This window comes from Lissotriton vulgaris, chromosome 5 (genome assembly GCF_964263255.1).
Source record: "Lissotriton vulgaris chromosome 5, aLisVul1.2, whole genome shotgun sequence".
Lineage (NCBI taxonomy): Eukaryota > Metazoa > Chordata > Amphibia > Caudata > Salamandridae > Lissotriton > Lissotriton vulgaris.
Window position 1 is genome coordinate 41,061,556 of NC_141693.1, and position 21,342 is coordinate 41,082,897.

At 41.5% G+C, this 21,342-nt stretch overlaps 1 protein-coding gene across 6 annotated transcripts in view; it reads right to left on the bottom strand.

Moving 5' to 3' along the window:
* LOC147710076 (erythroid membrane-associated protein-like) overlaps positions 1–21,342 on the bottom strand; it is a 470,315-nt gene that overhangs the window by 109,971 nt on the left and 339,002 nt on the right. For 4 of the 6 annotated variants that reach the window (XM_086920782.1, XM_086920781.1, XM_086920780.1 and 1 more), the window contains one exon: positions 15,655–15,717. The exons of the other annotated variants lie outside the window; for them this stretch is intronic. In XM_086920782.1, the coding sequence (XP_086776908.1) occupies positions 15,655–15,717 (63 nt within the window). The remainder of the gene's footprint in view (positions 1–15,654; positions 15,718–21,342) is intronic. 6 annotated transcript variants of the gene reach the window in all.

The following is a 21,342-nucleotide window of genomic DNA, read 5'->3' on the forward strand; positions in this document are numbered from 1 at the left end:
TTCCTGAACATGGCAAAGGGGTCTCTTATCCCGTAATGTTCCGGATGCTGTCAGATGCACAGGAGTGAGAAATCCACGGGATATAATTTCTTCCATAGTATTGAGCTAGTGCAGGTGGGCTGCTTTTTTTTAGTACTAGATATATACTGGAGTATAGCCTTTTTGTATATTCACCACTTTATTTCTTTCTATACAGTCAGACACTCGCTCAACACTACACTTTTATATCTTCATTTCTACACAAAACAAGGGACCATTAAGGTAATCATAGAGAAAACCTTTGAGTATAGTTCAAAGAGTAAATAGATTATCTTCTAACCTATTGTCTTTTCAGCGTTTTTGTTTATAACGAGAAGACCTGTGGAGTTTGCTTTGCGCCTTGGGATCTCTTCCCTACCTTCCCTTGTTTTGTTTTCCTTCTTCCTCTGGATTACTATTGTTGATTGGCAATAGTCAATCCCAATAGGTGATTGGGAGAAGTTGTGGACCTTTCTTCAGTTCCGTGGCATTTCCGCAGAAACTAAGGTGAGAACCTGACATGATGTTGGCCATTCAATGTTTTTGGACAGCATCTCATTAGCAATAGTTGCCGCCCTCCCGGTACGTGCTACATGAATGAAAATTGCTCATTCTGCGACGTCAAAACTGCAACAGGGACACACACAAGAGTACACTTCCTGGCCATGCAGGAACTGAACAACGCCCAGGTCCCCAGAATAATTACTCACACCCCTACACTGGCCTGGCGTACACAAGCCCAGCCCACTTTGCGTATGTATAAATAGGATAACGAAGACGCCACATGTCCCAGTTCTTCCACACTGTCTCAGGTGATATGGCTGCATCCACCTCGCATATCACAATGCGCATTAAAAAAAGGGATCCAGGAGGTGCAATCAACACTGGATCTGAATTGTGAACCCTGCTGCCCGTCGTGTTTGGACACACAACAATGACAGCAGGTGAGCAGTGGGGCTGGGTGCACAGGTGCTGCAATTAAGCGCGGTGTGGCGGAAGGAGTGGGGTGCATCAGCCTGGGTGCACAGGTGCGAACAATCGATGTTGCCGTGTGTAATGATGTGATCTCTGACCTCATTCAGTCGCATCTCTGTCTCATTTTAAGGACCTGCTGGACCGTACTGTAGGCATGAGCCAGCGGGCAGCGCTGCCCTACAGACATGTGTTGAGCGTGGTGCGGCGGGAGGGGTGGGGTGCATCAGCCTGGGTGCGCAGGTGCGAACAATCGATGTTGCCGTGTGTAATGATGTGATCTCTGACCTCATTCAGTCACATCTCTGTCTCATTTTAAGGACCTGCTGAACCGTACTGTAGGCCTGAGCCAGCCGGCAGTGCTGCCCTACAGACACGTGGCATTGGCTTTAGGGACACTGTAGTGAGCTGATTACTAAGTGTACATGCACACAGGCTTGCGCCACTGCATTACAAGCGCACATTATGCTTCTAGCATGCGCTCTGTTCCTTTGTATGTTAACGTTGGCACAACATATTATTATTTAACCTTGTGTATTCTCATGCACTCCAACTCCTCTTTGAACCACGATTACCACTAACAGTTGGTAGATCGTACTTCAAGAAGGAAGGATGCACTGAACTGGTGTTCTCTATTAAGCTTGAAATAAACCTTCATTTACCTCAAGACATTTCCATCATTATAATATTTCTCCCTTTTCAGACACTGAGTTGGTTGCACCAAAATAGGCGGAACGGGTGCTCAGCCCATGACGATGTCCTGGGCATTCTAACGCCTTTCATAGTGGTATCAAGACACCGTCCGCGACCGGAGACCTGCTGTGCCACCCTGAGAGAGGCACCCCGGAGTCGGAGCTCGCACCGGCACGTCCTTGGATGCACCGGCACGTCCTTGGACACGCCGGGGGTGGTGGCAGGTGAGCAGTGAAGCCTCGGTGCTCAGGAGCTGCAATGGAGCACAGTGCGGGGGAAGGGTCTGCGGTGCAACAGCCTGGGTGCACAGGTGCAGGCAAGCAATGTTGCTGTAGATAATAATGTAATCTGGCCTCATTCATGTCTGTTTCATTTTAAGGACTTGCTGGACCACACTCTTTCTCGCAGACTTCAGCGTCCCAGACACAGGGGTGATGGGAGGTTAACAGTGAGGGGTGCAGTAGCCTGATGCTCTGTCTCCTCCTCCCTCATTGACTCTCCCTCCCCTTCTCCCTTCCACCCACTCGCTCTCAGTCCCATTCTCACTATCTTTCTTTCATTCTGACTACCTTTCTTTTTCTCTTGGACATGGCACACTTACTTATGTTTAAAGAGACACTGTCTTCAGAAAGAAAAATAACACTTTGAAAAAATACCTTGCACAAACTACCATAACTAGAAGGCCGTGCAGGCCACGCTCAAAGGGGAAGTATTTAAAAACTGAATTGAAATCACAGAAGTCTCGCTGAAACTAACAAGCCATTGACAAAGGGAAATGAACTTACCCAAAACACGTTTGGCTGAATGAATGGTGACCTGGCTTCTGCATTGATAGACTGTGGCTCTAAGTATAATAAAGGGAAAACAAACCTACCTGTGAGGCTGTCATGAGGGTAATCTTAGGGAGTTTGTACATGGTGCTGAAGGAGACAGTTGCCTTGATGTCTGCTCCTGTTGGTGGCTGTTTAAGCTGTCTTGTTTGCCTGCAATAAATCTACTTATCGGATCCACTGCTGTCTGCCTCTTCACTACATAAATTTGGCGACGAGCGGGAGAAGGTAAAAAGAAGGCAGCACTCACCACTATTTTGAGCTTCTTTACTTCTGCTGAAGACCCGTTTTCAGGGTCGTCGCTCATCGAACTATGTCATCTGACCTCTGGTAGGATTTATATTTTTTGATTTTGGCCTTCCTCTGCCTCTTCACTACACTCTGGTCGCTGTACTACACATGTGTAAGTAGTGTAATTCTGTAGTTATGCAGTAACCAATGGATCATGGCCCTAAGAAAGCGCCACCTCCCAGGCGTGGCTCATACAATGTCCTGGGGTGTGCAGATGCGGGACATTTATATTTGCTATTACAGGGCGGGTGCATGGCTTCCACCCTGTGATAGCAAATCCTTGTTTGTCTCGTTGAAGCAAGAGGAGGAAAACCTTGTATCGCTTCAATGAAGCAGATCCGGATGGTAAAAATGGAGAAAAAAAATGAAGCAGGGTCTCACCCGTTCATTAAAATGAGCCCCCTGGTGGGTAATGTTCCGGGCCAATCCTATGATTATATTGCGGGGTCTCTGCAGCACGGGGGACCTTAATCTCACATGTAAATTAGGCACGGGAGGGCACAGAGACGTTTCACAGCCTAGGGAATCGCCACCTTCACGTGTATTGTTTACTAATTGTTCGGGGGGCTTTGAGGCCAACTCAAGTCCGTGGATCGCCACCCTCAGGGGCTTTACTTAATAATGCAGGGTGGGTTTCGCCAGTCCCTCAAGCCTCCGTGGCCCTAGGCAGTGCCTTATTGGTTCTGTCATCGCACGAGTAGTACTCATCATGTTATAAAGTGATACACTCATAGAACCCTTGCAGTTGTAGAATTACCCAGGCTTCATTTATGTAATAGTCTGTTGGTTTATATTTGGAAGGTGCACCGCAAAATTACAAATGTTTTCCGTCATAACCTCCTATAAACCGCCGATTTTCACAATAAACTACAGATAGAAAGACCCATACACTCACTTATTCATTGTTAAAAAAAATAAACTTTATTAAAACAATACAAATAAATGGAAACAGAATTTTATTCGAACAAACAACAGCATAACATGAAATAAGTGGGTGGTACTCCTCCGGAAGCAGCGTACAAAACCTGCTGTGGTTTTTATGAGAGAAAAGCAGGTAAAGAGACACTGTCTACAGAAAGAAAAATAACCCTTTGAAAAAATACCTTGCACAAACTATCAGAACCAGAAAGCAGTACAGGCCACGCCCAATGGCGTTTGAAAACTAAATTGAAATCACTGAAGTCTCGCTGAAACTAACAAGCCATTGACAAAGGGAGATGAATTTACCCGAAACGTGTTTGGCTGAATGAATTGTGACCTGGCTTCTGCACTGACAGATTGTGGCTCCAGGTATAACAAAGGGAAAACAAACCTACCTGTGAGGCTCTTCTCTGTGGTGTCAAATTTCATTTCGGTAAGCGGGGGCCAAGAAAAAAGAGGGTCCCAAAACGTGTTTTCTCCATGTTAATTCCCATAGGAAACTTTAGACACAGCTACAGCCCGAACTGCTGAACCAAATTTGGCAAAAAGGTAGCCCTTGCTTCAGAAAGAGACCTTTTTTTAAATGATGTAAATCTGTTCAGTAGTTCCTGAGAAAATAAAAAAACGAGGTAGAAAAATGCATTTCCAATAGGAAACTTTAGGCACGGCTACAGCCGAAACTGCTGAACGGAATTACACCAAATTTGGCAAAAAGGTAGTGCTTGCTTCAGGAAGAATCCTTATTTTTAAATGGTGTGAATCCGTTCAGTAGTTGCTGAGAAAATCAAAAATAAAAGTTTCAATATTTAGAGGCACGGAGGACCCGTCCACCCTCCCGACCACGAGCTTTATGCGAATTGGCTGTCAACATTCCAAACCAGGAAGTGTTGGCAGCCATCTTGTGCCTCGGTAGAACCGAGGCACAAGTAAACAGTAAAACAAACTCGCAAGAAAAGGGGGCAGGGTAGAAACACCCTGACCCTCTCGGCCTGCTCAGGGGGTCCCACAAAGACTCCCAGGGCCTGCAAAAGCATTTTTTTAAAAAATTTGGCCGAATTCGAGCTGGGTGTGCAAATCCGGTGAGAATTTTGTTTATAAAATGAAACGTGGTCTCCCGCGCTTTGTTTAATTGAAGCCCCCAGATGGGCCAGGTCCCAGGGGCAGTAAAATTTCCCCACACTGCCCCGGGGACCACCACCCCCGGGGCTTTGCATAAATATTTGCCAGGGGCACATGCCCCCCCCGCAGCCCTGAGGAGCGACACCCCCTTTTTTTTTTTTTGTAAAGTTTGGGCGGCCTCTAAGGACCACCACCCCCGGGGCTCTCATTATTATTGATCGTGGGGGGGCACACTGCCCCCCGCAGCCCTGGGAACCACCACCACCGGGTCTTCTTTAAAACCAATATATATACCTGTGTGGGGGGCTCAAGCCCCCCCACACGCCCCGAGGACCACCACCTCCTAAGGGCACTAATATTTAAATTTGGGGGTCTGTAACGGACCCCCGAGCCCCGGGGACCACCACCTCCTCTGGGCTTTGCAATTGAGGTGGGGGGGGCACACAGCCCCCTACTGGAGCCCTTGATGGCCCTGGGGACCGCCACCCCCCCAGGGGCGACTTCTGCAGTGTCCTGGGGTGCCCACCCCCTGGACACTGCAGTTTGCTATGGTACAGCGATGCCATAGCAAACTGTGGTTTGGATTTTGGATTTTGGAAGAGAGAGCAGGAAACCTGATCTCTCTTCTTAAATTCAAACCAGATGGCTTCTTCACACAGGGAGCTGCATGTTAGCAGCTCCCTATGTGGAAAAGCAATGCCGGCTCCCGCAGGAGGCAGGGTGCCGGCAGGGACCGTGGGGTCATATGGGCTCCCCCCATAGTCCCCGACAAAGTGGCCATGTCCCGGGGGATGGGGTCCCCGGGGCCAGAAGTGGTGCCCCCTCCCCCATAATATATATTTTTTAAAAGCAAGCAACGGTTGGCCCCGGGGGATTGGGTCCACAGGTCCATAAATGGCCAGAGGAGGGGGACCACGCAGCCCCCTCTAAATAAATGAAAAAAAATGTTTAAAACCACTGGCCATGCCCCGGGGGATGGGGTTCCCGGCGGTATATATGGCCTTGGGAAAGGGTCCACACCGCCCCCTTCCATTTTATAAAAAAATAGGTGTCATAGGAAAGGAAGGGGGCCACACAGCCCCCCTTCCTAAAAAGAAAAAAAAGACACCTCCAGGCAATACTCTGCAAATGCGTCCTGTGGCGCATTTTAAGTTGAGGAATTAATTCCCCTTAAATACCAGCCCACCAGGTACCTCTAGTAAGCACCACAGGCCTGCGTTGTAGAGAGGTGATCCATGCCACGCCCCTTTTACACCTCTCTGCAATGCAGCTCTGTGGCGCCTAATGGAGGTACCTGGTAGGCTAGTTGGACCCCAACAACCCTCAGGATTCTAGGGGACTTTATCCCCCAACTTAAAACTCACCACAGGGCGCGTTTGCACAGTGGTGAAGGGAGGGGGCGGGGCCTGAGGTGACATTTGTGCAAACACGCCCTGTGGCACATTTTAAGTTGGGGAATTAATTCCTCTTCAATCCTGAGGGTCCTTGGGGTCCAATTTAGCCCACCACATACCTCTAGTAAGTGCCACAGAGCTGGGTTGCAGTGTGGTGTAAAAAGGGGTGAGGCCTGGGCCACCTCTCTGGAACACAGCACAGTGGCGCTTACTGGAGGTCCCTGGTGGGCTAGTTGACCGCCAGAGACCCTCAGGATTGAAGAGGAATTCATTCCCCAACTTAAAACGCGCCACAGGGCGTGTTTGCACACATGTCACCTCAGGCCTCGCCCCCTCCCTTCACCACTGTGCAAACGCGCCCGCTGGCGCGTTGTAAGTTGGGGAATTAATTCCCCTTGAATACTGAGGGTCCCTGGGGGCCAACTAGCCCACCAGGTACCTCCAGTATGCGCCAGGGAGCTGAGCTGCAGAGAGGTGTTCAGAGGCCACGCCCCTTTTTATACCTTACTGCAACGCAGCTCTGTGGCGCTTACTGGAGGTACCTTGTGGGCTAGTTGGACCCCAGGGACCCTCTGAATTCATGGGGACTTATATCCCCAACTTACAAAGCGCCATGGGGTGCGTTTGCACAGTGGAAACTCCAAATCAGGTGTTGGCAGCCATCATGTGCCTTGGTAGAACCGAGGCACAAGACATCAGTAAAAGAAATTCGCAAAATGCAAAAAGGGGGCAGGGTAGAAACACCCTGACCCCCTAGGCCTGCTTAGGGGGTCCCACAAGGATTCCCAGGGCCCAAAAAAATATTAATTATTTTTAAAACGGGAAAATCCACAGAGGATCTGCGGATCCGGCCGTGAAAAAACATTGTTACTATTTAGCCCCCGGGGGTCAAGTCCCAGGGGCAATATTTTTGATGTAATGTGGGGCCCAGAGGGGTCCCCCAGCCGCGGGGATCTCCACCCCTGGGGCTTTTATATATGTGTGGGGGGCTCACAGCCCCCCCAGCCCAGGGGACTGCCACCCCCCAGGCTTAAAAAATACATGGGTGGGGTGGCTCAAAGGCCCCCAAGCCCCGGGGACCGCCACCCCCGGGGCTTTAAGAATATATTTGCCGGGGGCTCACACCCCACATAGCCCCGAGGTCCGCTATCCCCCGGGGCTAGTGTTTTATTTAAAAAAAATATTAATAAACCTGTGTGGGGGGCTCGAGCACCCCCAGCCACATGCCCTAGGGACCACCTTCTCCCCGGGGCTCTAAATATTAAAATAGGGGTTCCGTGGCGGACCCCCCAGCCCTGGGAACCACCACCTCCCGGGGCTTTGGAAATGTTGTGAGGGGGCCCCCTCCTGGAGCCCTGTCATGGTCCTGGGGACCGCCAACCTCAGGACCGGCTCCTGCAGTGTCCCGTGGTGCCCACCACTGGGACACTGCTGTTTGCTGTGGCAGGGTGGGAGCCTCGCGGCTCCCGCCCTGCCATAGCAAACTGCTTTGGTTTTTGGAAGAGAGATAAGGAAACCTGCTCTCTCTTCCAAAAACCAAAGATGATTGCTTTTCCACAAGGGAGCTGCATCTTAGCAGCTCCCCATGTGGAAAAGCAATGCCTGCTCCCGAGAGACATGGGGAGACGGCGGGATCATGGGGGTATTGGGGACCCCCCACAGTCCCCAACGGAGAGGGCCAGCCCCGGGTGATGGGGTCCAGGCCGTACAAGTGGCCTGGGAGGAGGCCACACGGCCACCCCTCCCCAAAAATCTTTATATATAAAAAGGCCAGACCCGGGGGATGGGGTCCCCGGGGCCATAAGTGGCCTGAGGTGGAGGGCAACGCAGCCCCCCTCCAAAACAATAAAAAAAAAGGCCATGCCCCAGGGGATGGGTTCCCCGGAGCCGATTAAGGCCTCAGGAGAGGGGCCACGCGGCCCCCTTCCAATTAAGTTTTTTTAAATAAAAAAATTACAGGGCTGGCCCTGGGGGATGGGGTCCCCAGGGCCAAAAAATGAGGAAAAGAAGGGGGGCCACACAGCCCCCCTTCTTGAAATGTTTTTTTTAAAAATGATCGGCATGACGCCGGAGGCCCAGCCCCCTCCTTGTACTACTCTGCAATCCCACCCCTGGCACGTTTGCAGATGGGGAACTAATTCCCCTTGAATACTGCAGGACCCTGGGGGCCAACTAGCCCAGCAGTAACCTCCAGTATGCGCCAGGGAGCTGCGTTGCAGAGAGGTGTTCTGAGGCCACGCCCCTTTTTACACCTCTCTGCAACGCAGCTCTGTGGCGCTTAATTAAGGTACCTGGTGTGCTAGCTGCACCCCATGGACCCTCAGAATTCAAGGGGAGTTAATCCCCCAACTTAAAACGCGCCAAGGGCGCTTTTGCACAGTGGTGAAGGGAGGGGGCGGGGCCTGAGGTGACATGTGTGCAAACACGCCCTGTGGCGCGTTTTACGTTGGGGAATTAATTCCTCTTCAATCCTGAGGGTCCCTGGGGGACAACTATCCCACCAGGTACCTCCAGTTAGCGCCATGGAGCTGCGTTGCAGAGAGGTGTTCTAAGGCCATGCCCCTTTTTACACCTCTCTGCAACGCAGCTCTGTGGCACTTACTGGAGGTACCTAGTGGGCTAGTTTGACGCTAGGGACCTTCAGGATTCAAGGGGAATTAATCTCCCAACTTAAAATGGACACAAGGCGCGTTTGCACAGGGGCGAAGGGAGAGGACGGGGCCTGAGGTGATGTGTGCAAACACGCCCTGTGGCGTGTTTTAAGTTGGGGAAATAATTCTCCTTCAACCTGAGAGCCCCTGGGGGCCAACTAGCCCACCAGGTGGTTCCAGTAAGCGCCATTGCACTGCGTTGCAGCGAGGTGGTCCAGGTCGAACCCCTTTTAACACCTCTCTGCAACGGCGCTTACTGGAGGTACCTAGTGGGCTAGTTTGACCCTAGGGACCTTCAGGATTCAAGGGGACTTAATCTCCCAACTTAAAATGGACATAGAGCATGTTTACACGTGGGGAAGCGAGGGGACAGGGCCTGAGGTGACGTGTGCAAACACGTCCTGTGGCATGTTTTAAGTTGAGGAAATAATTCTCCTTCAATCCTGAGGGCACATATGGGCTAACTAGCCCACCAGGTGCTTCCAGTAAGCGCCACTGTGCTGTGTTGCAGAGAGGTGATACAGGTCGTGCCCCTTTTTACACCTCTGTGCAACGCAGCTCTGTGGCACTTACTGGAGGTACCTAGTGGGCTACTTGGACCCTAGGAACCCCACAGGGCGCGTTTACACAGTGGGGAAGGGAGGGGATGGGGCCTGAGGTGACGTGTGCAAACATGCCCTGTGGCGCGTTTTAAATTGGGGAAACAATTCCTTTTCAATCCAGAGGGCCCCTGGGGACCAACTCCCCTGGGGGTCAACTAGCCCACCAGGTGCTTCCAGTAAGCGCCACTTCGCTGCTTTGCAGACAGGTGGTCAAGGCCGTGCCCCTTTTTACACTTCTCTGCAGCGCAGCTCTGTGGCACTAACTGGAGATACTTGGTGGGCTAGTTGGACCCAAGGGACACTCAGGATTGAAGAGGACTATATACCTTAACTTATAAAGGCCAGAGGGCTTGTTTGCACACATGTCACCTCAAGCCACCCCCTCCCTTCAACAGTGTGCAAACGCGCCCTGTGCCGCTTTAAGAGGTAGTTTTAATCCCTCTGCCCTATTATGTACTAGGGGCTTACAGAGGAGTTGATGCTAATCACAGGGGGGCCCCAACGTATAGTGTTCCCTAGTGTATGTAGGTGTTTTCACTGTATTCTAAGTGTTATTTAACATAGCACTGGCTCTAGGACTGGTTAGTCAGACTCAGTTACCACCAGTATCCGTCTGAAAAAGTTGAGAGTACAGGATGATTTTGCAACAAAGCTTCTTTCTGCTCCTCTGTTTGTTCTTTTTGCATGTATTCCTTCTTCCTGCACTTTGTCTTTGAGGTCTTCTGTTGCTTCTTTCTGCATTTTTTTCTTTCTGTGCGTTTTTTCTTCTTTCTTCACATGTCCTTTCTCTGTAGGTATAGTTAGAAATTAGCATTTAAAAAAACCTTTGAAATTCACTGGAAAAAACAGGTTTCAGGCACGTTATAGTTAGGAATTAGCATTTAAAAAACCTTAGTAATTCACTGAAAAATCCATAGGTTTCAGGGGCGTTATAGTTAGCTGGACATTGCACTTGTACAAGACCATGTCATGAGTGATGCAATATGTAACGTCATCAGCAGTGCATTGAGGGCGCGCGAGTTATAGTTAGCTGAACTAACTACAACGGGGGAATTTCAATGGTTTTGTATGAGTGCAATGTCCAGCTAACCCGAGAGAGAGGCTCTATCAGCAGGAACGTTTTGGCATTTGGAGATGTTTTTTGAAGTCGGCACTGCACAGGCTAAGTCGCACCTTGGGTTGACGGGCTGACTGGTGACCCATATCAGGGGCCAACTAGGTCTTAACTTCGGGGGTGGCTAACATAGCAAATGAGGGGCGTGGCTAAAGTTAATGAAGGGGTGCGGAGCTAAATTGGCAGTTAATCAGGATCAGGTAATGCTCAGGCCAAGCTGAGAAACAGAAGTGGCGATTCTGCATTACAAAACTGCACCTTGGTATTCATCATGCACCACATGGAAATGCTTTCCACAGAGTCTCAAAGCAAAGACAACACTCTTCCAACCACACATGCAAAAGGAGTAACCTGCTGCTCGCATGGACAAGTGCTTCAGCATCGCACATAGGGGTAGTAAGTGCTCTACAAATACAATATAATACGCCCTGCGAATGTCTGACAAAATATCGAAAACTAGAATATCGATGTACAAAAATATCGGAACAAAATTATCGATGTCAAAAATATCGGGATCCTATACTTAACTATATGTCTACACAAATGTCGATTTTTTAATATCGATATACAAAAACATCTTTTACTGTTATATCGACTACATTTATATCGGAATACAAAAATATCGCTATCTGCAAAATTTAATGACATTTACAAAAATATCGAATACAAAAATATTGTGCACATAAATATCGGATTATTAACTATATCGACTTTTGTAAAGCTTTTCTTTACATAATTAATTAACGCTTTATATGTGTTCACATCAAAAATAACATGCAACACTTTCATTTCTACTATACACACACTATAAAATCATATATTTTTTTATATTGGTTAAAAAAATGTCACCTACACATATAAAAATATTCTATGGTACTGTGTATACTTTTATAATTATTGTTTGTTTTTAAATTCTAATACTAATTAATGTCAACAGAAATTCAAATCTACTAACTAACCAATCACAACCCTAATTTTTTAAATGAACCAATAGTAAAGTAATTACTACTGACACTCCCCTATATAAGCAATGAAAACGTAAGCACAAACTACTTGCCAAAAGTCACAGAAGGAGATTCCTGTCTATCCGAATTGCTGCACAACAAGTAGAAGAACGAGACTCTAAACCTACTATTACATCTACTAAGTAAGTAAATAAAATATATAATACATTATTTGCTAATTGTATTTACTTACCTGCTAAATACCCAGTGGCCCTTTGCTATTCATACTACTTAACATTCTAAATAATGATATAAAATTATTTTTTTTAGATACTACCACTACTGATAATTGTACTCCAAATAATTGTGAACAAAACATAGGAATACAGATTCAGATAAGTATGTAAGTAATTTGACATTGTTTCATTATGTGCACATTAATCTAAACACCCTGAAATAATGACTTTTGCACACCATCTTTTTATTTTTCTGTAGATTCTGCTACTGAAAACTGCACTACTACAGAACTAAGGACATCAGTACTACATCTATAATCCTTTATATTAAGTAAGTAAATAAAATAGAAAGTGCTTTATTTGCTAGTAATACTTAATTACCTGCTAAATACCCAGTACCCCTTTGCTATTAATTGCAGTTAACATGCTAATAAATTATCTACTAATATTTGTTTAAGATACTACGAGAACTGAATATTTTACTCAAAATAACTGTGAACAAAGCATAGGAATACAGATTCCAAAATATATGTAAATAATTGCACATTGTTTTGATTATGTCCACATAAATCTAAACACAATGAAATAATCATTTTTCTCCCACATATTTATTTTTCTCTATAGATTATACTACTAAAATCTGCTCTACTACTGAACTAAGAACATCAGAACTATTTCTACTATACTTTGTCCTAAGTAAGTACATAAAATAGAAACTGCATAATTTAGTACTACTAATTATTTACCTGCTAAATACCCAGTGGCTCTTTGCTATTCATACTACTTAACATCCTAAATAATAACATATTAATATTTTTTTAGATACTACAACAACTGAATTGTCTTCTCAAACTAACTGTGAAGAAAGCATAGGAACACAGAATCGAATAACTATGTAAGTTAGGTTACATTGTTTAATTATGTGCTCAAAAATCTAAACACAGAAAACAAATCAGTTTTCCTCAACATATATTTTTTTCTCTGTAGATTCGACTTCTGAAAACTGCACTACTAATTAACTAAGGACCTCATTACTATTTCTAAAATACATTTTAGTAAGTAAGTATTATGCAACTGCAATACATGTGTAAAAACAATACTAACATTTATAACTGTTTTAATAATTTTCTATGACATATTCTTTATTTACAGAGGAAACACAGTGAATAGATATACAGACAACATACAGAACTTCACATTCTAAACAATAGTAAAACAAATCACTAAGTAAGTATATTAAATAACATATTTACCACATGTTTCAAAAAACCTACCAACATGGTGATTAAAGTAACTCATATGTTCCTTATTTTTTAAAGATAACACTACAAAGTATTCTACAGAAGCTGAAGAAAGAATTATACTGCCAAATACCAACCACAAAAATTATGTAAGTATCTTCACAATGTGAATAATGAAGATACACTTTAGTAGTAAAAATGAGCTTTATAATTGCTAATGTACCGAAACATTAATAAATAATATACTACTGTCATATTTCTCATAACAGCTACAACAACATCAAAACCATTTATCCTCAACTAAAGAAGCAAGAAAGTCCTAAGTTTAGCTGTACATTCTAAAACACGTAAGTATAAACATTCCTACTTATCACTAACATAGATTATTGATCACATTTAAATTGACATTAACTATTATATATATATTTTATAGATATACAAAGTACAAAATGACCGAAGGAGCCGAATTTGTGACCAGCCAAAAAGGAAAATTATTATTATGCTACATGGGTTACACGTACACACAGGAAAAACAATATGGCATGAAAGTGAATTGGAAATGTTGCAAATATTATTCCAACAAGTGCTATGGCAGAGCAACAACAAAAGAAGCTACAGTACTATATACTAGGGAACATAATCATCCACCTAATATTACAGAAATAGAAGTCAGAACAGCTATGGAAAGTATAAAAGAAGCTAGTACCGGATCCCAAAAGCAAACTAATGTCATTTTAAAAGAAGCCATTCCAAAAATTCCCAAAACAGCCTCAACCCAAATGCCAAACATCCTATCATTAAAAAGAACTATAGCACGGACCAAAAAAGCTACAACTTCTTCAACACCATGTCCTAGAACATATCAGGATATTAGTTTTACTGCTAACGAAATAATAACTTTAAATAAACAACCCTTTATAATTTATGACAACGAAAGCAATGAGAATAGACTTATAATTTTTGGTACCAGTATGAATTTAGTGAAACTGCAGCAAAGCCAATATTGGATGATGGATGGGACATTTAACATCTGTCCCAAACCATTCTTCCAATTATACACAATACATGGCCTCTATCACAACTGCAATATCCCTTTGTTATATGCACTATTGCCTAACAAAAACAATTCTACATATATGGAATTATTAAATGTCATAAAACAAAAAACCAATGATTTCTCTCCTGACAAAATCATTCTTGATTTTGAGCATGCAATGCTCTCAACTATTCTAAAAATCCACCCCCATACCTCCATTCAAGGGTGCTATTATCATTTCAACCAGTGTTTATGGCGACACCTTCAAAAAACTACCCTAAGTGTCGAATATGCTACAAATTCATCATTTGCTTTTCAAATCAAAAAACTTATAGCACTTGCCTATGTCCCAACAACAGATGTAGCTGAACATTACAATATTATCATAGACAGTCCATTTTACAAACAAAACGAAGCTAGATTAACTCCTTTTCTTGATTACTTTGAAGACACCTGGGTAGGCAGACTCCACAGATCTGGCCACAGAAGAAATCCAAAATTCCTCATTCCCTGGTGGAATGTGTACAATAGTACCCTTAACGGGGAGTCAAAAACTAACAATGCCGTTGAAGGTTGGCACAATGCATTTGTCCAATCAACTGGCAGAAGCAAACCTACTCTCGAAAAATTCATAAAATGCCTACAGAAAGAACAGAGCTATCAAGAATTTAGAATGGACCAATCTGTAATCGAAATTGTCCCTAAAACATCCAAGCAAAATAAACAAATGCACAAGTACCTGGAAGAGCAGGTTAAACTTTACCCTAATACGAAAGGCATAGAATACCTAAACATCATAGCCAAAACACTACTGTAAATAATTCCGAAACTGTTATAAAACACCAAAAGTAGCACCTAAGTATGTGAAAATATGTAACGTGAGCTTCTAAAGTATTTAATGTATGCAATATATAATGATATTATTTTAATATATGCACACATTAAAACAAAATAATAAGTTAAAAAATATTCCATAATAAATATGACATTACCCACCCACAAAAATAATAGAAAGCAAACACTTACCAATTTTGTTGTCTATCCAATAACGTCCATTACCACCAAAGTAATCCAGGTAGTGCAAAAGTAACCCAAAAAAAATGTAAAAATACAACTGTTCCACAATTACGAAATCCACTCGGTCCTTAGCCATCGAACTACCATAAAAAACCCGAAAAAGTAGGAAAAAATAAAGAATCGCTCCGGAAAACCCGAAAAATGTAAAGAAGTGTTTGTAAATCAGTGTTGGATGAAAAAAACGAACACTTCCTTAAAAAAAAACGGAACTTCCGATGTTGCGTACACCTATGAAAAAAACATAGAAAACAGACATTCCCACCCACAATAATTAACAAATAATTAGAGACCAACATATTAACATTGATGATTTAATGTTCGATATACCCTAAAAGACTTAAATGAACTCTATAAATAATTAGTTAACTAACTAACACGACGTGTATATACCATACGTAAATATGTGATTTCAAAATCTGAAACATAGCTCCCTCACATTCAACAGCACTAAATATAAGCTCACTAGTCTCAAACCATAATAATAATACACATATAACATATAAAATGAACCTTACCTGCAGCGACGTGAAGTGTCTCCCAACCGCGATCAGCCCTTCTTCCAAATAACCCAAAACGACCTAACCCGGTTACAAAAGAAAGCGCCAAAAATGAATAAAATAGTCCCAAGAGTAAAATATAATATCTATACAGAACCAAATGTGTAAAAAAAGAAGTATTAATTTATGTTATATAGAAAAATTGTATTTTTTTATGCTACAAATAAATCATGAAAAAAATGTACATGAATATAATAATTTAATATGATTAAAACAATAATGTTTATGTTAACAATGTTAAAAAATGTAAGTACATTGTCACAAATTGAATAAAAAAATTAAAAAAAAGGACAAATGTTTTTTATATTTTAAAAATGTGATCTTCACAAATGAAGCTGAAAAAAGGTTAACAGAAAAATATTTGTGTTATTTGCATTTATTTTCTGACATAACAATATGTAAAACAGATAATAAAGAATGTTAATTTCATATGAAAAAGAAGAAAATTAATAATGGTTCTGTATAGTTGTTATTAAGTGTGTTTATAAAAGTATTTTTCTAATGAAATGTAAATAAAAAAATATTTTTATGCATTTATGTTATTTGTTAAAATGTAAATAAAATAAAAGTTTATAAAATCATGCTGAATATTTTATTTTATTATCTTACTAAAAAGTAGCAATGTAATAAAAAATAATTAACTGTATATTACATGTGAGTATATGTTGGACTCTAATAATGTAATGAATAATATACAAAATCCATTGTACATTAAATTAGAATAGGTGTTGCACAGTAATAACATAAGTATTATTATTCCTACTGCATTCTACATAAAATGTTAATATGTACTATACACTAATTAATTAGAATAGATTATTCCAACAGTAGTCTACAGTAAATTAAACTTGATGTAATGTTATATATGTATAAATTCCTTTAATTGATTAAATGTAAAATAAATATATTGTTATCCTGTAGAACTAGGTACCAAAAACAAAAAATTGACCCTGAACCCTACAAATACTCCTTTACCCTAAAAACAGAACACTGACCCAGAACCCCAAAAATATACCTTTACCTAAAAACTTAAAACTGACCCAGAACCCAACAATGACCCCTTTACCCAAAAACTAAAAACTGACCCTGAACCCTAAAATTAGCCCTTTACCCAAAAACTGAAAACTGACCCTGAACCAACAAATACCCCTTTACCCAAAAACTAAAAACTGACCCAGAAACCTAAAATTAGCCCTTTACCCAAAAACTGAAAACTGACCCTGAACCCAACAAATACCCCTTTATCCACAAACTGAAAACTGACCCAGAAATCAACAAATACCCCTTTACCCAAAAACTAAAAACTGACACTGAACCCAAAAAATATGCCTTTACCCACAAACTGAAAACTGACCCTGAACCCAACAAATACCCCTTTACCCAAAAACTAAAAACTGACACTGAACCCTAAAATTAGCCCTTTACCCAAAAACTGAAAACTGACCCTGAACCCAACAAATACCCCTTTATCCACAAACTGAAAACTGACCCAGAACCCAACAAATACCCCTTTACCCAAAAACTAAAAACTGACCCTTAACTCAACAAATACCCCTTTACCCAAAAACTGAAAACTGACCCAGAACCCAACAAATACCCCTTTACCCAAAAACTAAAAACTGACCCTGAACCCTAAAATTAGCCCTTTACCCAAAAACTGAAAACTGACCCTGAACCCAACAAATACCCCTTTATCCACAAACTGAAAACTGACCCAGAACTCAACAAATACCCCTTTACCCAAAAACTAAAAAATGACCCTGAACCCAAAAAATATGCCTTTACCCACAAACTGAAAACTGACCCTGAACCCAACAAATACCCCTTTATCCACAAACTGAAAACTGACCCAGAACCCAACAAATACCCCTTTACCCAAAAACTGACCCAGAACCCAACAAATACCCCTTTATCCACAAACTGAAAACTGACCCAGAACCCAACAAATACCCCTTTATCCACAAACTGAAAACTGACCCAGAACCCAACAAATACCCCTTTATCCACAAACTGAAAACTGACCCTGAACCCAACAAATACCCCTTTATCCACAAACTGAAAACTGACCCAGAACCCAACAAATACCCCTTTACCCAAAAACTAAAAACTGACCCTTAACTCAACAAATACCCCTTTACCCAAAAACTGAAAACTGACCCAGAACCCAACAAATACCCCTTTACCCAAAAATTAAAAACTGACCCTGAACCCTAAAATTAGCCCTTAACCCAAAAACTAAAAACTGACCCTTAACTCAACAAATCCCCCTTTAACTACAAACTGAAAACTGACCCAAAACTCAACAAATACCCCTTTAACAAAAAATAATTAAGTACATTATTACAATTAATTAAAATAAAAATTAATTAATTACAAAGAATTGCGTAAAGAATAATTTTGACTATATAATATTAATTAATGAACTATTTATTATTAATTATTTACCTATTAGGTATAATGTACAAATAATTATTTTCAATTATTAATTAATGATTTAATTATTAATAAATTACTTCCCACCCTTATCCCCTATAAACCCAATAACCCACTCCTAAACCTAGAAATGTAATTTACAAATAACAAAATTTTACATAAATTTAGAAATACTACATAAACATGTATCTAAATTGAATTATTTAAGTAAATATTTAATATTTCTTATTTAATATTTATTAATTACCAATTAATTATTAATTAATATTATAGACTTTATGAGCTTAAATAATTTACTAATTAATTATAATTAATAATAATTAATTAACAATTATGTATAATGTACAAATATTTAATTACATTTATAAATTAATGATTTAATTATTAATAAATTACTTCCCACCCTTATCCCCTATAAACCCAATAGCCCGCTCCTAAACCTACAAATGTAATTTAAAAAAATAATATTTTACTAAATGTAGAAATACAAAATAAACATGTATCTACATATATTTTTTAAAGTATATATTTGTAATTTCATAATTAATATTTATTAATTATCAATTAAACATTAATTAATATTATAGACTATATGAGCTTAAATAATTAACTAATTAATTATAATTAATAATAATTAATTAACAATTAGGTATAATTTACAAATATTTAATTACATTTATTAATTAATGATTTTATTATTAATAAATTACTTCCCACCCTTATCCCCTATAAACCCAATAACCCGCTCCTAAACCTAAAAATGTACTTTTTATAAATAATATTTTACTAAATGTAGAAATACAAAATAAACATGTATCTACATATATTTTTTAAAGTATATATTTATAATTTCATAATTATTATTTATTAATTATCAATTAATTATTAATTAATAATATACACTATATGAGCTTAATTAATTAACTAATTAATTATAGTTAATTAACTAATTAATTATAATTAATTAACTAATAGGTATAATTTAGTATTTTTTAATAACATATATTAATTAATTATTAATAAATTACTTCCCACCCTTATCCCCTATAAACCCAATAACCCGCTCCTAAACATAGATATGTATTTTTAAATATTTTATTTATAATTGTTTTATTTATAATGATACAACTTTTTTAATACTTTTTATATACAATTATTTTACTTTTTCCTATACTATTGATTATTTCCATTACTACACAATATTTTTTTTAACAATATTTTGACACTCGATATTTTTTTTGTCGATATTTTTGCATACTCACCTATTTCGATATTTTTGTATCCGATATTTTTGCTTACCTATATTTTTGACCTTCGATATTTTTACTTCGATATTTTGTCTTTCCAATATTTTTTTTTCGATATTTTGTCTGATTACCACGCCCTGCATTGTGTGTCTCTCTTGGAACACAATGACTATGTGAGGACTGTGCCTGCCCTCTGCATTAACGTATCTCATCTATTGATGAAAGTGTCAGAATTGGTAGGACTGATCTGTCCCGTCGAAGGATAATTCCAAACAGGCTATGGCTGACGGTTGCACTGGTTGACAGTATAGATTGGGGTCACAAAGATGGAAACACTCATGGCACAGATTTGGTAGAACACTGGTTATGGGAGCCCACCCAGGAAGGGAAGAGCAGAGATAGAATAAGAGCCACAGTCCCCTGAATATTCTCACCTGCGACAGCAGTTGGTGAGTTACCTTCACTCCACAATGCTCTATCACATGTTTGTGTCACTACAGTTTTATTTTGTTCCGTATGGGGTTGGCTCTGTGGTCCTGAATCTGGAGCTTGCAGCTACTTCACTTCTTTCTGTGGGGTTGACAGTGTCTTCCAACTCAGCAAAGTGTCCTGCCTTTTTTCTCTTAGGTTCTCTGGCTGGATTCAGGTAGCTGGGAGACTGGTCACACTCTTGTTCTGAATGTTAGCAGTAAAATTCTTTGTGCTAATGTAGAGATCCTTTGGTTCACATTTCTTACCTTGTATTTGATCATATTTTCTCTAACCTACTCCAGACTTTCCCTCTGATAGATGGACCATGGCAACGCATTGATTGGCGCATCCTTGTGGTGATCTTTTGGGGGGTCTCCCTTTTCTCTCTCCCTTATCCCTTTTTCCTCCCAAGGGTCAGTGACAGACCTCACCTCAACCACTGTTGATATTCACCATCTTAGGAGACTGAGTGAATTTGACGGCAATTATGCAGTCTCGTCCATACTGAATCTCGATCCTAACACCAGGCCCATGATGTCCCAAGTGCCTTGACGCTCATGTACCATTTCTCATAAAACAGCCGTTGACATGTGAGGCCCATGTGCCTAAAACAACATGCACCACCTATCTTCAAGCATAGTTCTCCGTCTGGGGCCAATGTTCCCCTCAAAGCAGCTGCTGCCTTGCCTTGTTGAAACAATTGAATACAAATTGAACACACCAAAAGTGCTTAGGAGAAATACCCGCATTCAGGCAAGGATATCACCTCGGTGGCAGCCCGTCTCAAACAATACAAGAGGTGGGGGCAAGGAGGGTTGTTGAAACCTTTCAGAGGCGGGCTGGCAGGGGCTGGTCCTGGGCCTCTCAGAAAGGGTAATTAAAGTCACATTCTCGGATGCTAAAGCATCCGATGCTACACGCAGCCTAAATAGAAATTGAACTGGGAAAGAAAGGTTTCCATGCTTTAATTATTTTAATGCGTGTTAGGAAAGTGTCATGCGGTCATGATCATCTTAGACCAGGTTGCAGAAGACGACGGGGGGGCTGAAGCCGATTTATCCCAATGGGTGTTGCGCGCCTGACCCATATCATGTCCTCCATGCACTCCAAGCAGGATCTGTACTTACTAAGCTGGCAGCTGCCGGGCACCCCCAAAGCTCCCCTCGTCTGACATAGACCACCTGGTGGGCGCAGAAAAGATGGATGGAGTGGCCACGAAAGCTTTGTGGCTTCTCTTTTCTCAACCCTTCAAAAGGGCTCACAAGATATGCAGATGCACCTCTCTGCAGACTTGAAAGTGATGCGTGTGGACTCGGGGGAGATGGGAGACCAAGTGACTATGCTGGAGGGCCACAAAACTGGAAGGCACGAAAAATTGGCGATTAGGCAGCAAGAGATCCTCCAGTTAAAGGGGAAGCAAGTAGAGCTTCAGGCACATGTGGAGAAAAATGATCCTGCCAGAATAACATCCATATCCGAGGGGTGCCGGCCAAGC